General features: G+C 39.4%; 1 protein-coding gene across 3 annotated transcripts in view; it reads left to right on the forward strand.

The window, feature by feature from the left end:
* MAP3K7 (mitogen-activated protein kinase kinase kinase 7) overlaps positions 1–22,791 on the forward strand; it is a 36,194-nt gene extending 13,403 nt beyond the window's left edge. Inside the window, exons 9-17 of one of the 3 annotated variants that reach the window (XM_081907003.1) lie at positions 175–256; positions 1,462–1,613; positions 2,056–2,215; positions 6,444–6,524; positions 12,403–12,470; positions 14,957–15,071; positions 17,843–17,904; positions 18,898–19,010; positions 21,944–22,791. In XM_081907003.1, the coding sequence (XP_081763129.1) occupies positions 175–256; positions 1,462–1,613; positions 2,056–2,215; positions 6,444–6,524; positions 12,403–12,470; positions 14,957–15,071; positions 17,843–17,904; positions 18,898–19,010; positions 21,944–22,124 (1,014 nt within the window). In that variant the 3' untranslated portion in view covers positions 22,125–22,791. The remainder of the gene's footprint in view (positions 1–174; positions 257–1,461; positions 1,614–2,055; positions 2,216–6,443; positions 6,525–12,402; positions 12,471–14,956; positions 15,072–17,842; positions 17,905–18,897; positions 19,011–21,943) is intronic. The other 2 variants (XM_081907005.1, XM_081907004.1) reach the window with 2 other exon arrangements.
* The last annotated feature ends 1,353 nt before the right edge of the window (positions 22,792–24,144 follow it).

Genomic DNA, 24,144 nt, shown 5'->3' on the forward strand with positions numbered 1-24,144 from the left:
GCTTTATACCAAACATCCAACCTCAGATTTTGAGAATCAAGCTGAAGATCTATGGGAGTTTACTAAAATAATATATGCAGTATTGATTTTTCCTGTTTCATGTTCTGTCCAGTGTGCCAGGAGACAAAATGAATTTGTCGATCATTGAGCTTTTCCTCCTTTACGTCTTTGCAGTACTTTCCAGGAGCAGAGGAACCTCTACAATACCCTTGTCAGTATTCTGATGAAGGCCAAAGCAACTCTGCCACTAGCACAGGTAAGTAGATTATATGCATAAGTAGTTGATTATTAATTAAGATTTTGTAGAATTTAAAAAATTGCACAATGTCCTACTGCTCATTGTGTCAGCAGATAAATGGTATAGGCATAGCCCAGAACCACTGCACTAGTATGAGTTCCCAATTTACAGTGTCTATAACACAGCAAAAGATGTCGTATTGGCGCAGCAGTATTTGGTATAACTCTAGAAGCAAGCAATCTTTTTTCTTTTGTAGCATTGTACTAAGCTGTCATGGTAAGACTCACCTACATACTGTTTCAGATGTTTTTTTAAGGCACCATGGAACAACCATTGTGTTTAATATTTTCTTAATATGGGCTGTAATCCACAGACAGCATAGGAACAGGAAGCTCTCTTATACTGAGTCAGTTCTTTGCTCAGTGTTTTCTTGATTGTCAGAAAGCAGAATTCCAGACAGTATTTGTTCCCAACCCCGCCTGGAAAGACCACAGAGCCTCTGCTCTGCCACTGAGATACAACCCTTCCCCACAGAGAGTTAGTTCTGCTTCTTATGCCTTAAATATTTGAAGCATAAATGTTTCTGCCTCAAATGCCTTACATACAGTAAGTCTGTAGATAAACAGTACTGCAGAGTGTAAGATATTCTTTCTTGTAGTTGATTGATGGTACGATGATTTCAGCAGACTAAGGAATCCTTTTCACATAAAGTTACTGTGAAATGCCTTAACTCATATGTGGAGAAATTACCTGGAAGCTAGCTTTATGTTCAGATTTATTCCTCATAAAGTTTAGTGCTATCCATCTCATATGCTCACAGAAAGAAATAAACAAGATAACAACTTTGCAGTCCATATTTAAAAGATATGCAGGATCATGCTATTCTGAAACCGGGGTTTAGCTGAAACACCTAAGCCTTCTAAAGAAGGATTTATGTCAGCAGAACTGGTATCCATTAGCAGCACTGCCTGTCATGTTTCCAAACAAAATACCTTTAGTACTAGTGATTTGTTGTGTTGAGAGGATGAATTTGATTTTCACATACTGGGATAAATCCGTAACTCTAACAAATATGTTAAGGCTGTAGTTATGCAGTCTATTTGGGGGTTTTAAAAAAATAATAATCTAAAAATAAGAAATAGAATACAACCAATATTTAAAACTGTAGTTTTGTAGTCATGAGTGACTTCTCAAGTAAAGTAACATACTTCTAAAATGTATAGGTTCCTTCATGGATATGACTTCCACAAATACTAGTAACAAGAGTGATGCCAACATGGAACCAAATGACTTTCCAGGAACTGCTACCAATGACACTATTAAACGCTTGGAGTCAAAACTGGCCCAGCAGATGAAAAATTCAGCAAAGCAGTCGGTAAGAACATAGAAATAATAGTTATTAAGGAAACTTTAAAATCAAAATAATGAGATCTCCCTAACCATTACTGCTTGAAAAATACATATTAAATCATTTTAAAACTCTGACAGTAAGTACCTATTCAGAGTTTGTGACAAAAAAAATACACAAGATTTAAAGACATTTATCAAATCTAACTACTACTGCTTTTGTTATGGAGATCCAGGTTTGCAGAGAGCATAAAAATAAGTTCCATGCCTTAAACATATGTTTATACGTTAACAGAAGCATAAACCTACTGCCTACTCTTCTTCTGAGAGTGGTTATTATGGGCTTGCATATCATCTTAAGAACTAAATGAAAATGGCGGCTGCAGATGTATTATTCATGCAAACTTTATTTGTTCACCCATTTCTGCAATTAGTTTTTGAATCATTGTAAAGTGTTTCGTTTTCTGCAGGGAGAGCCTGGCCGTTTGAGCTTACCTCCATCTCGCGGTAGCAGTGTCGAGAGCTTGTCAGACGTTCGTGGGCGACCGCAGTCAACCCTTGTTTCGGGAGAAAGCAAACGAATGAGTGCTGATATGTCTGAAATTGAAGCAAGAATTGCTGCTACCACAGGTAAAAGAATCTTACTAAATGGCTAGGGAAATGGGACCGAGATCAATAAGTTCTGCCAGGGGCTATAGGACCAAAATGAACAGAGAGAGCTGCATTGTAGGAGGAGAAAATCATCCACAATCAGGTGGATGAACCTTGCACCAGTGGAGCTTGCTGGCACAAGATGTATCTACCTGAGGACTGCAGGAGAGAAGGATCATTTTGTCAGCTGTGCACATTTGTGATGCTATTTAATTCTACTCGCCCACCCCCATCCTTCGCCATTGAAACGGGTTATTCTGGGTGCAGTCTGACTCTCAGTTAAGTGCACTTGTGTTGCAAGAAGATGAGTGAGGCATATATGCAATTATTTTTGCCTTCTCTGGGTATGTCCATGACTGTTAAAGTTGGTCACTTTATTTTTCTAAATCTATGCAGTTCCCTTTAGGACTGAATGTTTTCATTTGCCTGGAATATTTTCTGCATTTTAAGAACAGCTGGTTTAATTGAAAAACTGGAATTCTCCACATGTAAGAGGAAACTGGTGCATACGTAAGGTAGTTATTAAATTAAAATATGGTGATCTTTTGTAGAGAATTCTAGTTACTCTTTACTATATTGTAACTAAAAAGTGTTGTGTATGGCCTTTTGTAATGAACTCTGAATTCAAGTCTGTGATTTAAGAATGCACAGAATTCATAAACAGAACAGAAAATTGCATGCCTATTCATCATCCTGAAATGGTTGGAAGGCAGAAGCTGCTGTCTCAGAGCGTGGAAACAAAGGCAAAGTGGGTGTCCAGACTTTGTTTCAGGGCCTTTCTCCCAGCTGCTCACAATAGATCAGAGTTGCCAGGGGCTTCCAGGTGAACCTTCTCAAGGAGCCCCTCAGATATTTGGTATGATCAAAGCTGAGGCAGAGAGCATGTCTGGAGTATTTGACCGCGTTAATCTTGTGTTGTGCAGAGGGAGGTGCCTAAATGGGGCCAGAGCACCCACTTTTTTCTACCCTGGCTTGAGGTCTGAAAGGATCTAAATAAGGCTTCCATTTCCGTTTTTTAGTAAATTAGTGGAGTACCTAAAATGTACTATGTCGCTAATTATAATATAATAATTTATTATAAAAGGCAACCACAGCTTAATTGGGATTGACATAACTAAAGCGATGTTGTTTAATCTATTTGTATATTAAAGATGGTTTTTTTGTACTATGGAAAATTATTGGTATTCTGAACCGGTTAATGTGCCCTTACTAAACAGACATTTTTATTTTATCAATCAACCTTTCTGTTGCTTACTTCTGGTGAGATATTGGCCGAACAACGATGAAGCAAAGTTTTCAACAGGCAAATGGGATGACTAAATCCCAGCCTTTGAGATCGTAGGTTCTCTTCTGTCAGTAATAGTTCAACATTTAATATGTCCTTGTAAATGGCTACAATTGCATTCCTGTACAAAATTAACAAAGAGAAAGTCCCATTGAACATTCATACACATGAATTCAATGAGTAGACATGCGTAGGATGGTGTTTTTAAATTACATTTTGACTACACACTCACTTCATTAGGTGACATAAAACAGATATACACACTGGAACTGATACTGGTTTGTCATTAGTTTTTATACTAGATCAGTTTCCTGACTTCAGTGGAGCAGTAGAGAAAACTGAGAGGCAATTCTTTGTTCTTAGATTTTGATCTGGGTATCCTTTTGATTTAAAGAAGGCTAATTTGAAAATGTCAAGTACCCAAATCAATAACATATAATTCCAGGAGAAACTTCAAAATGGAGATCATCTAATTATGTTTATGTAAATGTGGTGGAGCAGAATGCTCCAATTCCATGACTGTCTAAATCAGAAGTTATGGTGCCTAGAATAAAATAAATGTTTTAAAGATTGATGTGTGGCCTCTATTAGAAAACCAATGAGAGCAACAACTCCTGCTTATATGCTCTTATTGCAAGCAATTGGCTAAAGCAACAGAATTTAAATCTTTTAACTACAGGGAATGTTGCCCATGGTCAAATCTGCTATGTTCATCCTATTAGTAGTAGTAGTAGTGGTGGTGGTAGTAGTATATACCGCCCTATACCCACAGTTCTACATTCTAGTCCAGAAGTGATCTATATTTGGAGCTGGCAACATTACTGTTATTTATTTATGTTTGTGGCCAACTCTTTTCCATAAGGTCCCAGGGCATGTTACATCTTAGAAATAGAATAGAATACAATACAGTGGTGCCTCGCAAGACGAAATTAATTCGTTCCGCAAGTCTCTTCGTCTTGCGGTTTTTTCGTCTTGCGATGCACGGTTTCCCATAGGAATGCATTGAAAATCAATTAATGCGTTCCTAGGGAAACCGCCTTCAGACCAGGTCCGGGGACAGTCTGTCCCCGGACCTCTTCTGAAGGCTGGGGGGCGCGGGCTTCGCAGCAGCGCTACGAAGCCCGGCGGCTGGGGCAGGTGTTCCCGCCCCCCCCCCCTGCTTCAGAGCAGCCTTCCGAAGCGGGGTGGCTGGGGCAGGTGTTCCCGCCCCCCGCCCGGCTTCGCAGCAGCGCTACGAAGCCCGGCGGCTGGGGCAGGTGTTCCCGCCCCCCCACCCCGCTTCGGAGCAGCGTTCCGAAGCGGGGTGGCTGGGGCAGGTGTTCCCGCCCCCCCGCCCGGCTTCGCAGCAGCGCTACGAAGCCCGGCGGCTGGGGCAGGTGTTCCCGCCCCCCCCGCCCGGCTTCGCAGCAGCGCTACGAAGCCCGGCGGCTGGGGCAGGTGTTCCCGCCCCCCCGCCCGGCTTCGCAGCAGCGCTACGAAGCCCGGCGGCTGGGGCAGATGTTCCCGCCCCCCCCGCCCGGCTTCGCAGCAGCGCTACGAAGCCCGGCGGCTGGGGCAGGTGTCCGGGATCTCTTTTGAAGCAAGCGGCTGCGGAGAGACGCGATCTCCCCGCAGCCGCTTGCTTCAAAAGAGGTCCGGGATCTCTTTTGAAGCAAGCGGCTGCGGAGAGACGCGATCTCCCCGCAGCCGCTTGCTTCAAAAGAGGTCCGGGATCTCTTTTGAAGCAAGCGGCTGCGGAGAGACGCGATCTCCCCGCAGCCGCTTGCTTCAAAAGAGGTCCGGGGGCAGCGGGAAGAGCTGCCCCCGGACCTCTTTTGAATCAAGGGGCGGTGGGGAGAAGCGATCTCCCCGCCGCCCCTTGCTTCAAAAGAGAAGACCCGCTGTCCCCGGGGCAAGCTTCGTTTTGCGAAGCAAGCCCATAGGGAAATTCGTCTTGCGAGGCAACTCGAAAACGAAAAAACCTTTCGTTTTGCGAGTTTTTTGTCTCGCGAGGCGTTCGTCTTGCGGGGTACCACTGTACTGTAAAACAAACTTAACCCAACTTAGAAGTACCATACAATACATACATATCAATGAACCCGATGGTATACAGGGATTGGTGAAGGCACTAAATATTGCTAGATTCTCATCCACCGTATTCATAAGATTTTTATAGAACAGCATTCCCAGACCTGTTATTTGTTCTTAAGAAGGAGCTTTTAACTTAACTCGTTGGGCCATTATACCACCACTGTCACCACCCTTCTTTATGTTACTGGTAGCATTAACAGCTGTATTTAATTCCAAAGCTTTCCATTACACATTTCACTTCCAGAAAATACTTATATTTCATCATTTTAATCTTTCATTGTGTTTAATATTATGGAGGTTGCTGATTCTGACTCTCCTTCAAAATGGCAGTTCCAGTCAGTTTCCAGCTGAAAAGTGGGTGGCAGGGAATAATCTGGCAATGTTAGTGCACGTAAATCAAAAAAGCTTTCTTGAAAATGTATAGGCGTTTTCACTAAAATCTTTTGAGAGGAACACTTTTTAGAAAATATTTAGACTGCCACATGTGGCAGACATCTTATTAGTATATTAGTGAAGTGGAGCCAGTGGACAGTTTAGTTTATTTTGTGACCAGACTTTGGTTTTCCCTCTCTCCTTTACCATTCCGCTTTGTTTGTTTGGATTTTGTCTTTCTAACTATAACTAATAAAGTGCTGTGTTACGTTGTTGACCGTACTTATGTTTGTTGCCCTTAACAAATGCTTTACAGTTTTGAGCATGAATGGAAAGCTGTGCAGACCATTCTGCATGACCTTTTTTGCATGGTCTCCAGTTTAACCAAGTTGAGTAAAAGGTGCAGTTTTAGTCTGAATGATTTGTGTTAAAATTGTAGTCGTTTGCATGTGTATTGTATGTGTGTATGTGTTTTTTCAGCCTTTTCCAAACCTAAACGAGGCCATCGTAAAACTGCTTCATTTGGCAACATTCTGGATGTCCCAGAGATCATCAAACCAGGTATCACATACCGGCAAAGTGGGCCATTGACATGGATGCTGGAATAATGATCAGTTCTTTAAATACTTCTTGCTCCTGTTAATGAATTAACAAGCTGGCACTACATGCTAAAGATGCATGAGAAAAAGAAGGCTTTTGCTCCCATTGCAAATTAACACAATTCTTTGAACTAGTAAATAATAATAATAATAATAATAATAATAATAATAATAACAACAGGTGAATTTGTTCAAATTCTCAGTGTAGAAAGAACTTGATTTTTTAAAAATGAACTATTAATATGATTCTCAGGATAAATTTTCCTGAATTATGTCAACATACCACTGTTGTCTTTCAAATCCAAATGGTTCTCTTCATAAAAAAAACCTCTTACTTAGAAAGGTTAATATGTGAAACAAGTCTGCATTTTGAATGATTAAATAACAACTACATTATCAAAATTATATCAGACCAGTTTTGGCTATAGTAATAATTAAATGGTTATTTAAACCCATGTATATGGTTTATGCCAGTGCACCAGATATGGTTAAAATAACAGATTTTAAGAAAGTATGCAATATCTACTAAGACTGACTAAATGTAGCCTGAGATATAAATGCATTTGTTACAACTATATTTTGTTAGTTTTAATTTTTACTAATTACTATTAATACATAAAGGGAATATATGGAAGGCCATGCAGTAAATAAAGAACTTAAAATAAATATTTATGAATAAAAATGTAGGGCAAGATCCAGTGATTTCTCCTTCCTCTCCTCATCCCGCCTCTTCTCTCTCTCTCATCCACACCAAATCTGCTCTGGATGGTCCACTGGTCGATGGATACAATCAGATTTCAGAAAGAGACACACTTGTTATTAAAAAAACACAGGTACACATGTACATTAATATATTTTCTTCTCCAAAAAGTTGCTATTCTGTCACAGATGTCTTGTTACTGTGACTTCCTTCTCTCAATTTAACATGTTTTTAAGTTGAAGTGGTCAAAACACTATATACTTTCTTCACACTTTGGAACAGTCTCATCCTTAGTTAAGTTTGCAACAATAATTAAGTTTCCAGTCATAAGTAATTTACAACAATGTATTGGATCATAATAAGTGCTCAGAGAAAGGGATTGGCAAAAGAGCACTTTCCTGTATTCCCCCAGACGTCTGAAAGTTTGGTGGGCCTTTCTGAATGGGGTGAGCTATGAAGCAAGAAGCAGTTCAAAACTGGATGCATGCCTCACCCACAGAAGTTACCTGGGCTCATATATATATATATATATATATATATATATATATATATATATATATATATATTGCAGTTCCTTCTCCCACCCCACTGCCCTGCACCTCACCTTAGAGCGGGCTTCTGGGAAGGATGGAAATCACGTGACAGTACAGGGAAGTGTTAGCAATAAGAATCTTATACAGAGTGCAGTGCTGGAAAGGAGGGAACAGGAAGCATTCTCTCTGAACTTCTTGATTTATTTTAGGGTCCAAGTCTATTTTTGTCAACTTTATAATTAAATAGGAATGACGCCTGTTGAGTAATGAATGCTCTATGTAAGATTGACAAATATACAGAAACAAAGTGACAATCAAAACATTCTTAACAAATGACCTTCATATAGTAGTTATTCCTAGCCAAATAGCTTAGCGAATTTCATGTACCAAATACTTTATAAAAAGTTCTATTACACCCTGAGTTAAAAAATGAATACAATGTTATGCGATGTCTTGGGACATAGCAAAGAAAGTTTTGAAAGGAATTCTAAATAGTCAAGATATGATGCATAGCCTAGAACTTGGCCTGGAAACAAAGGCCAGCACCTCTGCTGTTGCCCAAGTGATAAGGAATCTGGTGACAAGTGGTTAGGAACTTCTTCATTGCATTCTCAGCAATCCAAGTGTTTCTGGAACAACAGTAACAAATGAATTCAATCATAAACTTCTGTAGGCATGGAGATCACCTTTTCAGATGAATGAAACAGTGTTTTCAAACAGGTTCAGTCATTGAACCTGTTTTTCATATATGTTTATGAGGAAAATTGGCATGCCAAACATTCATTCATAAATGTTTTGCACAGGATGGTATTTGCATTATTATTTTTTACATATTTCCTGTGTTTTTTACTTTGGGATTCACTGTTGGCTCAGATCAATCTATTTCTGGTTGTGCCAGTTTCACAATATTATTTCATGTATCTCATTTCCAGAACAGTCCAAGTTTATTTTAACCAGCACAAAAATATGCATTATTTTAAACATTTCTTCACAAGGTGCACATTATTTGTATGCATTTTGGTATTTATTTTGTGTCAAGATTTGTGAAAAACAAAGGGTTAATGCATTCCATTCCATAAATCCAGGAAGCACAAATCCAATTCACTTAAAATGCAGAGCTAAGAAAATATGCAAGTATACTAGTTCATTAGCAAGTTACAGTTGTGAGGTTGTAGTATAATTAAAAGCAGGGATTGTCAATCTTTTGGGGCACATTCGTTATTTGGAGGCAGTGCCATGAGTGCCAGTCATAAAATGGCTGCCAGGGGGCATAGCACAAAATGGCTGCCATATCTAAAAGAGCAGAAAGTGACAGGACCACAAAATGGTGCAGCAGATCCCTCTCCCTCAGATAATAAGCCATTGCCATATTTGCACCTTTTCTCTGCTCACAACAAAAGGGTGAGCATGAAGTGTGGTCATGTTTCAGGGGACATGTAGGAGAGGCCAAAATAGGGCAAACAGCGACAGGACAAAAAGGACATTTATTCTCATTCTGTCCAGATTTTTGATGGGACATTTACTGAGACCTGTTGCAGGCACCATAGGAGGTACTGGCAGGCACACTGGTGCCCACAAGTGTCTCATTGATAACCCTGATTTAAGCCCTTTGAATTTACTCATGCTTCTGTATACTGTGGAATGTATCCTTTGCCACAATCCCTCAACTAAAACAGCTAGAGTGACAGATTCTACAGTATCTATAACACTTCACTAAACTTCTCAGGGGAAGGATTTGAACCAGAATTTAAAGTAAAGAAACACATGTATTGATTGGTGGTCAGTACACATGTTAAGTATCTCCCCACCCAAAATTTGTTTACCTATCATTAACATTTAGGGTTATGGTGCTTTTCAAAGGCTTCTCTTTACCTTTTACCCCCAAATTACATAATCACTTGAATGGCACTCCTTGCAGTAGGATATTCTCTTGTGTTTTAACAGCATTGTTTTCGGTTCGTAAAGAGTAAGATGGTTACTTCTAAAAAATAGTAGTAGTAGTAATATTTATTAAATTTACTGCCTGCTCTTTGCCAACAGTGTGGTTTACAACAATTTAAAATTCAGTATTAAAAACACTTAAAACAAATTGCAGTCACAGGTGTCCTGAAACACGCATCTCAGGTGTTAAAGGCCAATGTAAAGAGATGCCTTTTCAGCATTCACTAAAAGCTGTATAGTGAAGGTGGCAGACATACTTTGGGTGCCACAGAAAATGCTCTCCTGGGGGCACCACCAGGACTTCTGACGGTGGCAGAAATACCAAGACCTGCTTATTTTAATACCCAAGAGGGTCTATAGGAAAGGAGGCGGTCTGTCAAATATTTGGGGCCTAATCATTTGAGGGGTTTTAAACAGTAATGTGAGCATCGTGAATTGGGCCTGGAAATGAACTGGCAACCAATGTAGCTGTTTTGGAATGGGTTATATGCATTCTAAAGGCATATAATCTGGCTGCTGCATTTTGGACCAGTTGAAGTTTCTGAGTTGTGTTCAAGGGCAGTGTTTATAACTGGAGCTAACTGATTTCCGTGCTGGAAGCTTGTGTTTTTATGGCTGGACCCCTAAGCTGATATTGATCCAGGAGCAACAAGTATTTATCGATTTCCTGTTTGTTTGGCTGTGCTTGAGCTGCTTGCCCTATGCCAGTACTAGTTAACTGCAATGAAAATGCCTTAGCCTAACAGCTTGCTTTAAATCTCACGCTGCTAATCTGGAGGTTTCTCATTTAAAGCAGTTTGGTGTCGTCAGTGCTACAGAGCACAACCTTCTTGAATATAAATATATAAAAGCATTTTTAATTCTACCCCACCCTGATTATTTTAACTTTTTGGTGGCCATGATATAATGTTTCAGCAGCACATGTGCTGGGTTCTTTAGATTCACAAATGTTGCTAATCTGAAAGGAGAATGGGAATTCCAGATATTTTTTACAAGTTTATTTCAGTTAAGCTAATTTTAGAACGGAGCTGTTGAATGAAATGTGGACATAATTGTTACATCAGTCATGAGTGGATCATCTTGAGGTCCATGCTAAGTTGCTAGAGCCTGTGACCAACTGCATAAATCTGTTAATGAGCAACTGCTTTTTTAAAAAAACATCACAAGTTGTGCTTCCCAATGTAAACTCCTAATGATCATTTTCTTAATGACAGGCTGCTGCATGCTTTTTAAGGAGCAGATCACGGACCACTTAGGCAGTTCTTGGGAAGTTTGTGTAGTTGACCTGGAAGTCAAGCACTTGTGTGTGTCAGTACTCTGTAATTGATATTTTCAGAAGTGGCGTAGAAATTCTGAACCACTTTGCTGCTCACAATATAAATTTGCTCTAAAGTTCTAAAAACTTTTAAAGTATCTGATTCCCTTTCTGTATTTTTTTAAATAACTTGTTAAATCAAAATCCTTTGGGAGAAATGGGTAACAAACCGCCCAAATATATACTCCTTTTGGTGGTGTGTAACTCAAGGGGAACCCAAGATGTTAAGCAAGACATTATTCAGAAAACGGGTTTGTTCTCTTCCTTTTTATCCCGTTTATATTCAAACTGGAAATAAGTTCCTAGGTCACTTTAATCAACATTGAGGCCTCGTATAAAGCCAAACTGCATGTTGTAAAACAGAATGATCAATTGAAGGACGCTGAATGCATGTGCTTCTCATTGTTGGAGTGGTTGCTTGCGTTACCGCTGGTCTGTGTTTTTCTAAAACAAAAATGTTATGTAATGTAACCTTCAAAGACTGAAGAATCCTAAGTATTGTGTCAGCTGTTAATTTCAATGTGTTGTTGTTTCCTTTGGACAACTGATCTCTCATCCCAGAAGCAGCATAAACAATGATCATTAGAATAGCAAAATGCTAGCGGAAATGCTGCATACCCAAAAATTGTGATCTTTTGTTATTTTATTGGCTTGCAGATTTTAACAATGTATATATATATCACATATAACCATTAATTTTTTAATTAAAAAAACTGATGGCATTCAGGTCTGTAATAGGTGCAAAATTATATATATATAAAAGCAGGCTACATTTTCAAGAATGGGACAAATAAGTATAATATGATTCTCGGCAACTAAACAGGAGCATTATAACTGGAATAGAAATTGGGTTGGCCTTTCCTGTGAGAGAGAGCAAAATTATGATTTGCAGGTCAGTACTGCTGATTACTCATTTTGCTTACTAATCCAAAGAAGTGAGAAAACTGGCAGCATCTTATCGTAGTAGCCGTGCTCTAGAAATCCCCATAACGTAACCTCCTTGAAATAGATGTCGTCATCAGTGCCAGCCCCCCAAGCACTAAGCCTGTTAAAGCACATGTGACAGAAGATGGTGAAGGAAAGTGCAGAAGCTATTCATGGGTTAGGAGTGGTTATTGTATTAGGATATGCTTTCTGTTGACACGCCAGTGTGCAGGGTGCTTTTTTTTTTCTTCTTCTTAAAACTTTGCAGCTGTCTTTCTGCTCTCCCCCACTCCTCCCCATATACAAACACACTCTTTCTCTCCCTCTCGCTGGATCTGTACAAATTCCAAGCTCTTTCTGCAACAGTCACACCCTTATTTTGTTTGAGTGCATTTCAGCTCCTTTTTTTTTTTCTTTCTCTCATCAGCAGGCAACGGACAACAGAGGCGCAGATCTATTCAAGACCTTAGTGTTGCTGGAACAGATTCCAACCAGGTAAAAAAGCTTTTTTTTTCCTTGAAGATCATAGTTGGTTCATTAAATGATTGTCTAATATTATTTTATTTTACTTTTTTTAAAAAAAATGTTTTGTGGGTGAACAACTCTTTTCAAATTGAAACCACCAAATTAAAATTATAAAATACCTGAAGAGCACTAGAATTGTGAAAGTGCAATGTACAGCTTTGAAGAACCTCTACCATAGCTCTGTACTGCATTAAAGATGCTTAAACTGGCAAGAAAAGTTTCACAATATTGTCTCTCCTTTGCTATAGTCTAAAGTATATTTGCTTGCCTTTTGGTAAGACTTAGTAATGGTATAACAAGCCTATATCCCTATGTATTATTCCAGGTGAGAAAATGGCATTGTACTTAGTAGGAATTGGTTCCAAGCGAAAAACGCACAACATGCCTAAAAAGATTGCAAGTTCTGTTAACGCTACCCATTGAAAATGTTTATTGTTGACTATGCATATGATGCTGTTAATTACTATTTTTTAACTATACTACTACATATTTGGCTAAATTTGAGAGCAATTTCTTGCCTGCACAAACCTTTATTTATAAAACTTAGAATTCTTCAGCTTCATTGCTTTACTGTAAAACTTTTCAAGACCGATGTGAATTTGAAAGCTCTCAAATTTGTGTTTAGGGAAAATACAACTACTGACTTATCCATAGTTTCACCTTGTGATTTGAGGTGACATTTCTGAGTACATATGCACATACCAAAGACATATCATCTCATCACTTTGTCCTTAGTGGCTTGGAGTGAAATCATTGGAAGGGGGGAAATGAAATCTTTTACGTTTTGTGTTTTTAATTTTTATACCTGAGCTAATGGAATGTCAGGCAACAGTCTTTAAATGTCAGTAGCATGAGTAACATTGATTCATTTGCTTTGAATATGGTTAGCGTCAAACTAGTAATGGCAGCATGCGTGCTGCCTAGGTGCTTTTCATTTTATATTTTTGTGAAATGTGTGATCATGGCCTTCATAATTAATACTTGTGCTCCACCTGTATTTGTATCAGCATAGAACAGGGATTAAATCTTTCCTCCCCATTGAGATGGGAGCCCACCACAAGCCAACCAGAATCTTGGTGCAAAGTGTTCAATAACATTAGTCCTTCAATAAATTCTCTGTATATTCTTTAACAACCATCCGTCTGGGCATTAATGCCCCACATTACCTATGCATGTATTATAAGAAGAAGAGCCCCACTGGATTAGACCAAAGGTCTATCGAGTCTTGCATCTTGTTTCCATTAGTGACCACCCAGATGTCTCTGGCAACCCTGCAAACAGGACATGAGCACTCTAGCCCTCTTCTGTTGTGGTTTCTCAGTAACCAGTATTCAGAGTCATGCCGGTTCTGATCCTGGAAGTGTAGCGGAGGTGTAATGTAGCCATTGATAACCTTAGCACTTTTCCTACTTTGGGCTCTAAGAAGCCCATCCATAAATGTACAGAGAAGCTTGATTGGACTGGAACAGGGCAGAGGTAAGAGGTGTACACATTCCAAAGGATGGGCAACACTCCTCGTTTTCCATGACAATAATTTGTCCTTGCTAACTTTGTTCCCCTTTACGGCCAGTTCTTGTAATTTTGCATTTTTCAGCAGGGTTATTGTGTCTGATGCAATCTTGTCCCAAGAATCCTTTCACTTAACCCAACCTACCATTCCATGTTTATTTGGTTGATGAATAGTGCTGTTTATTTTCCCAATAAATCCTGATTTTTATTTACATGATGTTATACTGTTGTTGTTGTTGTTGTTGTTAATTGAATTTATATACTGCCCTATACCCGGCGGTCTCAGGGCGGTTCACAGAACAAAATCAGAATATAAAACACAAATATATAATCAAAATAAAAACAACAGCCCAGTAACCCCCCTCCCCCCTCAAAACCCCACCATGTTTTAAAAGGGTAGAACCCAACTTCTGAGGGCCATAGCCCTTGTATGCAATTATTTTTTCCTTTGTTCTTGACGTTAAATAGTCAGCAGGGGCTGCAAACCACATCAGTATCATGGCATGGGGAAAGGGGGACTTTAAGACTTTGCTGCATTATGGTGTCAGTCTAAACTGAGGATGGGAGGCCACACCGGCTATTTTCAGTGGGAGGAAGAATATGTCCTTTGGCACCAAGTGGGTGGGTTGGAGAAGAGGCATTGCTGCTTTTTTAGCTCTACTCTTTTCTGACAGCAGTCCCCGTCACTAGAAAGTCCCTGAGCTCTGATGAAACATGTAGAAAAACATCATGGAAGAATGACTCCCGAAACTTGTGGACTGCTTCACATGTTTTTTTATATTATTGTTTTCTTTATTTCAAGGGGAAGCAAACCTCTCAAATGTTCATGAAAATTAACTGATCTGGCAATCAAGAAATTTCAGATTTTCAACAGTGTTGTTCTGAAATTGCAATGTGCTTAAGATAATAATTTGGGTTGTTTTTTTTTAAAAAATGTCTACGTACAGGAAAGCAGGAACAACAGTAGATCATCTAGTCCTAGTGTGAGAATGATCACTACCTCGGGACCAACCTCTGAAAAGCCAGCTCGCAGTCTTCCATGGACACCTGATGACTCTACAGGTAAAGTTGGGTTTGGGTTTGGCTTTGGAAGTATCAACGCTCGCTCTTGAGAAGTACTGTGTTTGCGTAGTGATTTACACACAAGGCTTGTGTGTATTAATCAACTTCAGGTTCAAAATCAATGTGAATCCCTGCTAGGCATCTACCATAGGGCAAGTGAGTGTGTTGCTACAGCTGTGACTGCGGCTCCTTATTTGGCCTCTTGTGTCCGCACCATAATCAGAAGCTTTATTGCACTAGCCAAAGGCCACAGCATCATCTAAAATACTCAACTACATCACAGAGGGAGAGAAAGCTGCTGCTGTCACCTGATCACTTGCTTGCTCTCCATCAGTAGTGCTGAACCATGGGAGGGTGATCATTTGTATTTTACAGGAACCCGCTAAATTCTTATGCAAAAACCTGGAGCCAGGACTGTTGGACATTGTGCTGTGTGTCAAATTTTTGTTACAAAATGTGTTCTTCCAATGCTGTATGTAAGTTACTTTTTAGCATAAAACATATAATAAAAACAAATTGTACATCATTTATGTGCATGCCTTCATTTAAGACAGGCTTAATTGATTGTGAATGTTACCCTACATCAGACTCTCCCCAAATTTATTCCCAGTGCTTCTAGTGTTAATAACTACATTGACTTCGGCAAAGTAAATTACCATCTGTGTTGTTGTTTAGTCATTTAGTCGTGTCCAACTCTTAGTGACCCCATGGACCAGAGCACGCCAGGCACTCCTGTCTTCCACCTGTACTTCTAGCATTATTACATCCAACAGCAAAATAATGTAGAAATGGACATTTTGTATACAGTGTACTGTAATCAAACTGTTGTTTCTTATTAGATAGTAAATGGCCAATTCTTGTGATAATGAATACTCAATATTAGGAAAGAAATGCTTTGTAAACATGACTGTTCCGTAATGATTTTTTTTCAAGCTAACCTGAAGAAACAACTTTTACCAGTGGTTCACATACTGCTGCAAAAGTGCCTTGGGTTTTTTTTTGGGGGGGGGGGTGTTGGTTTTTTACAATCAAGCAACATACAAATTTTATGAAATAAATAAATACCTCCAAAATGTGTATATACACATGGTCCAAAAGCACCAACTTTTTATTTTACTTGGGGGAATTTACATCCTGTCCCTGGGAGTCCCCAGGGCAGCTTCCAACATGGCATAAAACAACTATAAAAAGCACACTAAACAAAATACAAATGAATAAAATTAAAATCCTGAAGAAAGCATAGCAGATTGGCAATCCAACGGTTCATATTATAAAAATGTAGCCTGGTCCCCAGTCCCCACCACCCCCACACATTCACACTCCTTCTAGAATGAAAAATCCTTTACCATTTCTAAAATGAAAACAAAGATGCCCAGCTTCTTTGGGAAGAAGAGATCATAATGGGATTGTTGAAAAGACTCTGTTCATCTCTGCAGATATAACTACAAAAAGGTCTCTGTTCTGGACTCTTTCCCTTTAGGAGGATGCTGGAGTAGGGATCGATTCTGGGTGCTGTATTCAGCTACCCTGCTGCACACATAGGACTGCAATGTTTGTGCACGCCACACACACAGCTTTGCACCTGAAAGGATTGCATCTTTTATGAGTAACAGAATGCCTTGTTTTCACAACAGAGAATCCTCGTTGTCTTTGCAAAGTATGCCTTGACTTAAGAGAACAAGGAAACTTATGTACATGAGCAGTTCTGTATGTGCATGAAAAAAGATGCTATTGCCAGCATCTTGTAGATTCCTGAGGGCCATTGTAAGCGAATGCTATTACAAATTCCTACATATACAATACATGTGGAGATGGCAGTACTGAAACTGTAGTATTGTTTGTACAGAGATTTGTGTAAGGAGTTAATCACCCCAATATTGCTATTTCAGCTGGAGTGCTAACTGGCTATTGTGTGATTTTTCTCCTTGCAGATCAATACTAGCTGATGACAGCAATGGCTGCAAAAGTCTTAGTAACCGTCCTTAAAATAAGGACTACACTTTTGCCCTGAATTTTCAATTGTATAATTTTAAAATTCTAATTAACTTTGATAATTGTAACTGCTTAGAGGTGTTTATACATGTTTGCCTTTTAAAATCAAGTTGCAAAAGTCAGTAGCTGGTGCAAAGAAATATCCATCTGCCTTTTGCAAAAAGATTTGGATTGATTTTGGGGTAGATTTGGATTGCTATTTTGCTGACACACACCCACCGCCGCCGCCCAAACCACTCAGTAGACCAAGTACAACATAATGGCCATTTTCATTATTGTATGATGAGAGGAAAAGTGACCTTTTTATGTGGTTTTGAAATTGAACAGGCCTAGTTGGAGGAAGACTCTAGAAACCTGCTGTATGTAGATGTAAGCTCCTTGAAGAAAGAATATGAGGATTTAACAGCAACAAAAACACTATTTTTATAAATATATCTCCACTGCATTCATTATTATTAGACTACTTGAAAGCACCTAGATACTAAAGGTACAGGATAGATATCTGACATTAATACACTCCAACAGCTTTACAGTTCTGTGTGGTTGTAGTTGCTCATTAAATACTTCACTGCATGATCAGTTAGTATAGTCAGCAAGCCATAAATGCAGCCATCATGCAGAGATAGATAACAAGTGCTATGTGGCACTTAGTCATGTGAAAGTACCCTGTATCATTTCCTCATGAAACCAATGTTTATGTAGGACTTTGAGAACTTCCAACATGTATTGATGTCACTTTGCACACTTGAAACTCAAAATACCTGTCTTTTTTCCAACAGATACCAATGGGTCTGATAACTCCATCCCAATGGCATATCTTACATTAGATCACCAATTGCAGGTAAAATCATTCTGTGATTTCCGTTTTTGCTTAATATGTTTAGGCCACCTTTAATGGCAAAAGCTCTTTTCCCGGCTTCTTTCAAAGAGAAGCATACAATACACAACCTATTAATAAATAAAAAAATAGATGATACAATTCTCTATCTTCAATATTTTGTCCATTTTGGGGGGTAAAAAGGTAAAGGACCATTAGGTCCAGTTGCGGACGACTCTGGGGTTGCGGCGCTCATCTCACTTTACTGGCCGAGGGAGCTGGCATACAGCTTCCGGGTCATGTGGCCAGCATGACCAAGCCACTTCTGGCGAACCAGAGCAGCACACGGAAACGCCATTTACGTTCCCACCGGTACCTATTTATCTACTTGAACTGGCGTGCTTTCAAACTGCTAGGTTGTCAGGAGATTTGGGGGGGGGTGTAATTATACTGGTGTGCATTCAGGAGTCAAGCCAAATTTAGCATGTGCATGTTTAAAATAGTTTTGTTTTTGTTTGTTTTTTAAAAGGGGTACTGTTGCAATTGGTTTGATTAACCAAAAAGCTAGCTATGCAAAATGTAGTCTCTGGTCTTTATGTCTGAATAAATTGACCTGATGCAACGAACTGCTGCCCTGACAGCCCAGCTCAGAAAGTTAGAGTTACATCTTGCCAACACTAGCCTCTTATCCCACACTCTGTGCTGAAGAAGTACCAAGTACCAAGTACATTGGTAACTGCATGGTCACCCATCCCAGGGATGACGTAGACATCCAGAGCAGAGTGGGCTGCCACTTGAAACGCTTCATCAGTCATGATGATCGCTAAATAGTTGCCCACATATATTTCTTTTACAGATTATAAAATAATACTCTGGTATACTTCATGTTTGCCTAGGTCTGCGAAGATGTTTTCTGGATATAGTTTAGTTCCCTTGAATTTAAAAAGAGAAGGTTTGACATGCTGTGTGTTGAGATAACAGTTGGTTCATTTTTAACATGTTTGATTTTATTTTCAGCCTTTACAGCCATGTCCAAACTCAGAATCTATGGCTGTGTTTGAACAGCACTGTAAAATGGCACAAGAATATATGAAAGTTCAGACAGAAATTGCATTGCTGTTGCAAAGAAAGTAAGTGGTAAAATATGTTCCTTTTTTTGTTCTTGTGTGATAATTTTACTGAAACAAAAGTGTAGATTAACACAGTATTGCATTTTTTAAAAATTAAAAAAACCCCTACATATTGCTTCTAAAATGGCAGCATTTTCTTATTTTCAAGCATGATTCTGGTTATGATAAACTTATAATACTAGGAGTCTCTGTAGATGAATTTGTAATCTGCTTACAGAAACAAGAACATGTAAAGGTATGGTTCCCTGTTTTGTGTCATGTCCCAAGGTTGAACTATCTTCTTCACTTGCTTTGAATGGCAGATTGGGCTGATAGTTATAAATATTTCACATGCAACAAGCCATGGAGTAATGTTTCTGTACTTCCTAGTGAGATACAGAGTCCCATTTCTCAGAACAGGATGAGTCTGGGAAGGCCTTGGAAATTCCCATGACTCCCAAACTATTTATTTATTCATTCATTCATTCATTCATTCATTCATTCCTGTTTATATATTCTTCTTCACACAAGATCACAATGCAGTCTACAGCTAAAATACAAAATAAACAACTGCAAAAACAAATAATCTAAAACAATACATAAAAATAATTATAACTTTTTCATAATACACTGGTGCCATGATTTGTGTCTTTCCCAACTTAGAGCTGTAGGAGTGACGACTGGCTCATTCCTATCATGGGAGCTTCCTCCAAGACGGTTGCTGCAATTCCAGACCCCCATTTCTCCTCTTCTTTTCCCAATTGCTTCCCCAATACCCTGGCCTGTGACCATAGCTCAGCATTCCACCTGCCAGGCAGCAGTTCCTACTTTTGACTGCAGGACCATTTTTTTGTGACAGAGCAAACAGCATGCTCTTCAGTTCCCAAGGCAGTCCAACCCTTGCTGCCATGAGCCGTGTCACAACATCACTCTTTTCTCTGAGTGTTAAATGCCACTCACTCTCCAGTCTTAAGGGAAGCAGCGGATGCCCATCTTGTGACAAATGTGCTTCATCATTGAAAGTGCATCATTTGGAGCAGTTGCAAAGCAGTACAATGGACCCTCCGGATACGAACTTAATTTGTCCCTGGGGTCTGTACTTAACCTCGAAAAGTCAGTATCTAGAGGCGCCACTTCTGCAGAGCACTTCTGCACATGCGCGCACTTCTGCATATGCACTTCCGGGTTTGCCGCGTTCGTAACTTGAAATTACGTTACCCAAAGGTAACGTAACCCAAGGTACCACTGTATTCCCATTTCTGCTTCACGGGTACATCTCTAAGAGAGCACTGTGGGGCAGCTGGACTCTCTAAATGAAGTAGATTCTTTAAGACCCAGAAGAAAACTCGGAGAACTAGTTCACTGCAACTCTGTCTAGAATATTTTCTCATCTAAAATTAGAGGCCGAAAGTGTTTTGAATGCTTATCTCATCAATTAAATGAAATGACAGTTGTGAAAAAATAGTCTACGTGACTCTTGCCTCTGCTATTTTAACAAGAGTTCATCTCAAAATAGAACGTGACCTATTTTGAGAATGGTGTAAAAAGGACAAAACCTAAATAATCTTTGAGACTATGAGCCGAAATAATCTTCTGGAATATTAATATTATTAGTTTGTTTTTTATTCTACCCTTACTCCCAAGGGAGCCTAGGGTGACAGGACACATGATTAAACGTTTGAAAACTCACAAATGAAAACAGTGGTCTCAGGGTTTCCAGGAACAGTATCTCAGTCATCAAATAGCTAGGTGGATATAAATGTTTTTATTCTCTCCTTAAAGTCAATAACAAGGGAGACAGATGCAGCAAACCAGGTCGGAGATTCCACAAATGGGGAACTGCCACAGAAAGGCCCTGTCAGAAGTCACTGCCAATCAGACAGCCCCTAGTGGCACTTGTGTCATATAGGGCTTTATATGCCAGTACAAACACCTTGAATTTAACTTGGTAGCTTGGTGGCAGTCAGCACAGTGTTTTGAGGACCACCAGTGACACATGGTCCCATCAGGCTACCTCACTTACCAGCTTAGTGACTGCATTCCACACTAACTCCAGTTGTCAAGTGTAACCCCGCATACAGCACATTGCAGTAGTCCAGATGAGAGGTTAGCAGAGAATCGATAACTGATGCAAGGCTATTCCAATCTAGGAAAGACCATAGCTAGCAAATTGGCCTAAACTGGGCAGAAGCACTCCTAGCCACAGAAGCCACTTGAGACTCCAGTGACAAGTTGGGATTCAGGAATACTCCCCACCTTTGGCAGATACAGACACTGACTTCTGGATGAACCTGTGGCCAGATCATTGCCTGTTAATTTGACATTGACTATTAATTATGATCCTACATATAGGAGTCAGAACTTGAAGCCTGTACTAAGTTCTCCTTAAAATCAAACTGATAGTTGCTTTGTGAACATCTGCTTCATGCAGTGCATTTGTCTAGAACTGCTGCATACCTGAACTGAGCCAGTGACAAGTACAGCTTCACTAAAACCACACTTGAATTTCATACATAATTTTGTGACACACAATTTTGGCATCCAAAAAACTTGTTAAATAATAGACTTAAGTTATACTACTAACAAAATATTGGTGGCAACGATCTTCTGTACTTCAGCAGGCATCTGCTACTGAAATATTGTTTTTTATCAATATTAATGAACTTGGGGTTGGTTTACACTGCTCCCTTGCCTAATTTTCAAAAGTCATGTGCTGTTGTATGGTACATGGATAGTTGTGGACACACATGCTACCGCACATGCATACTTAAATGGGTGTGAAGGAGACCTTACTACTGTACCCTATGGAGATTACTTTATCAAACCTCTGTGAAGTATATTAGATAATATTTGAGACTTTTTTTTTTTAGTAAACAGCAATGTTGGTAGATAAATGTGAGTATCAATTAATTTCTCTTGAGATTCTAATGTTAACTTTTCAAAATTTATTTTAGGCAAGAACTAATAGCAGAACTGGACCAGGATGAAAAAGACCAGCAAAATACATCACGTCTGGTACAAGAGCATAAAAAGCTTTTAGACGAAAATAAAAGTCTTTCCACGTACTACCAGCAATGCAAAAAACAGTTGGAAGTTATCCGAAATCAGCAACAAAAACGTCAAGGGACATCATGATTCAGTGGGACTTCAAATTGACAATGTTGCACAGAAAAACTTCTTTTTAAAAAATTATCCCTTAATATGACATCTTCTGAGTGTTCCCTTATTGGTGTGTGCTGAATGTGTAGACATACCTGCTGCTCTTCCAGCATCGGTCCAGTATCCTTTTTATTTGGTTGAACATTGTTTGAGAAAGGTATGAGCAGCTACAGGAATTATCAGCAGCACTAAACATAAAGCAAAATGCAATGAACTCTGGCTGTTTGCATGCACCTCGTGTGATGGCTAGCCTACCAAAAGTGGTTTAAGTGGCTGCTAAATTGTAAGATCTTTTGGTGTTAACGCAATAGGAACAGTATAGATTTCCCCCCCCGATTTTTAGAATGTTTTTGTTATTCCCCCATCTCGGACTGTTAGCAAGAATCAGTCATTTTCAGGACTCCACCAAGCACGAGAGCTGATGCTGGCTAAACACTGCATTCTTTTGAATATGGGAAGTCTAAGCTGAGGCCACCATCACTGGTTGAGCACTTGATCACCCTGCATTTTGACTAAAATTTCTTGTAATCATGCTATCATACAATCCTGTATTTTCTTTACATTTGAGAGTTAAAGAATGGAAAGATATGGTGAAGAAGTTTATCAAGCCCGTATGTTCAAATTGAGGATAAAGATTCAATAAATCAGGGATGTGACACCTGAGGCCTTCCAGATATTTTGACCTACAACTCCAATCATCCTTGTCAGCTGGCCATGCTTGCTGGGCTCGATGTGGGTTCAGCAACAACTGGAGCCCCCAGGTCTCAGCTTTAAATGTCCTGATGTAGCAAGAGAGAAGGTAGTTGCAATTCCCCTTGAATCCTGTTCTCTACACCACTCTTTGTCTTGTCAGATGCGAGCAGGAGGATTACAGGTACACTGCTACACAGTGGGTAACATGAGGATGATGGGATTCAGCAAGCGAACAAGTAAACAGTAGCTACCTTCTCTTGTGTTGCAAGAGATTATAAGGAATGTGATCAGATCGAAGGTCACAACTCTGCTGCATCTTAGAATAATCAAAACATTGCTACCTATATCGCAGTCAAATTTGAATGCGGAGTTGGGGAGGGGAGAGAAAAAGCACCATGAATGTCCCTAAGCTCTCTCACTAACCACCACCTTCTTTTAAGAAAACAAACTCCTACAATCTATACAGGGATTTTTAAAAATTACTTTTAACCCCATTAGAATAGCTGCCCCCCACTCCCAACACAATCTGCTGTTGAACTGCCCCAAGTCTCAAAAGTGGCTTCCATGTTGCGTGGGCACTTGGTGGTTGGGAATTGGAGAACAAGGTGGTGAAATGGTGGGTCTGAGTGAAAAACCATGTCAAGTGACTTTTAGTACATAAAATGCCTATTGTCTTCCGAGTCTGAAGCAGAAAGGCTGCATTTTGACAATATTTTGTCATGTCAGTACTTTGAACCACAAAGATTAGACATGAATTCTTTTGTGTGTATATATGTAAATATGGCCCAGTGTGATGAGAGGGAGGAGTTATTGATTCCAACTATAGATTTTGTAAGTCAGAAAATCATTAAAGATATGACTCACAACCTATGGTTAGAATTGTCCAAAAGGAAGACATACAGCCTTACACGTTTCAATGTCCATCGTTCTGTGGGTTGACACTGAGAATCTGGATAACTTTCAGTCCTAGTTGAAATATGCAGCCTGATTCTATGCAAGTTTCCTTAGCGCTATGTCCAACTGTATTCTCTGAGGCTTATTCCCAGGAAAGCATGTGCTGTGTTGCAGCCTTAATATGGCAATACATTTCTGAAACAGCTATGGTTTTTAATAACTTGAAACTTATAAAACAAAAATGGTAATTGCTTTGGTGAAATATCCAAGAAGCCTCTGAAAGATTAACTGAAAAATGTTGAGCTTTGATTCAAGCTCGCTTTTCACAAAACAGCTACCTATGAAAGGTTTTTAAAATAACTCCACACATTTGCCACTGTATACCATACCCGTGCACATTACTGTTTAC

Source organism: Podarcis melisellensis (assembly GCF_964234715.1).
Source record: "Podarcis melisellensis genome assembly, chromosome: 3".
In the NCBI taxonomy this organism is placed as follows: Eukaryota; Metazoa; Chordata; class Lepidosauria; order Squamata; family Lacertidae; genus Podarcis; species Podarcis melisellensis.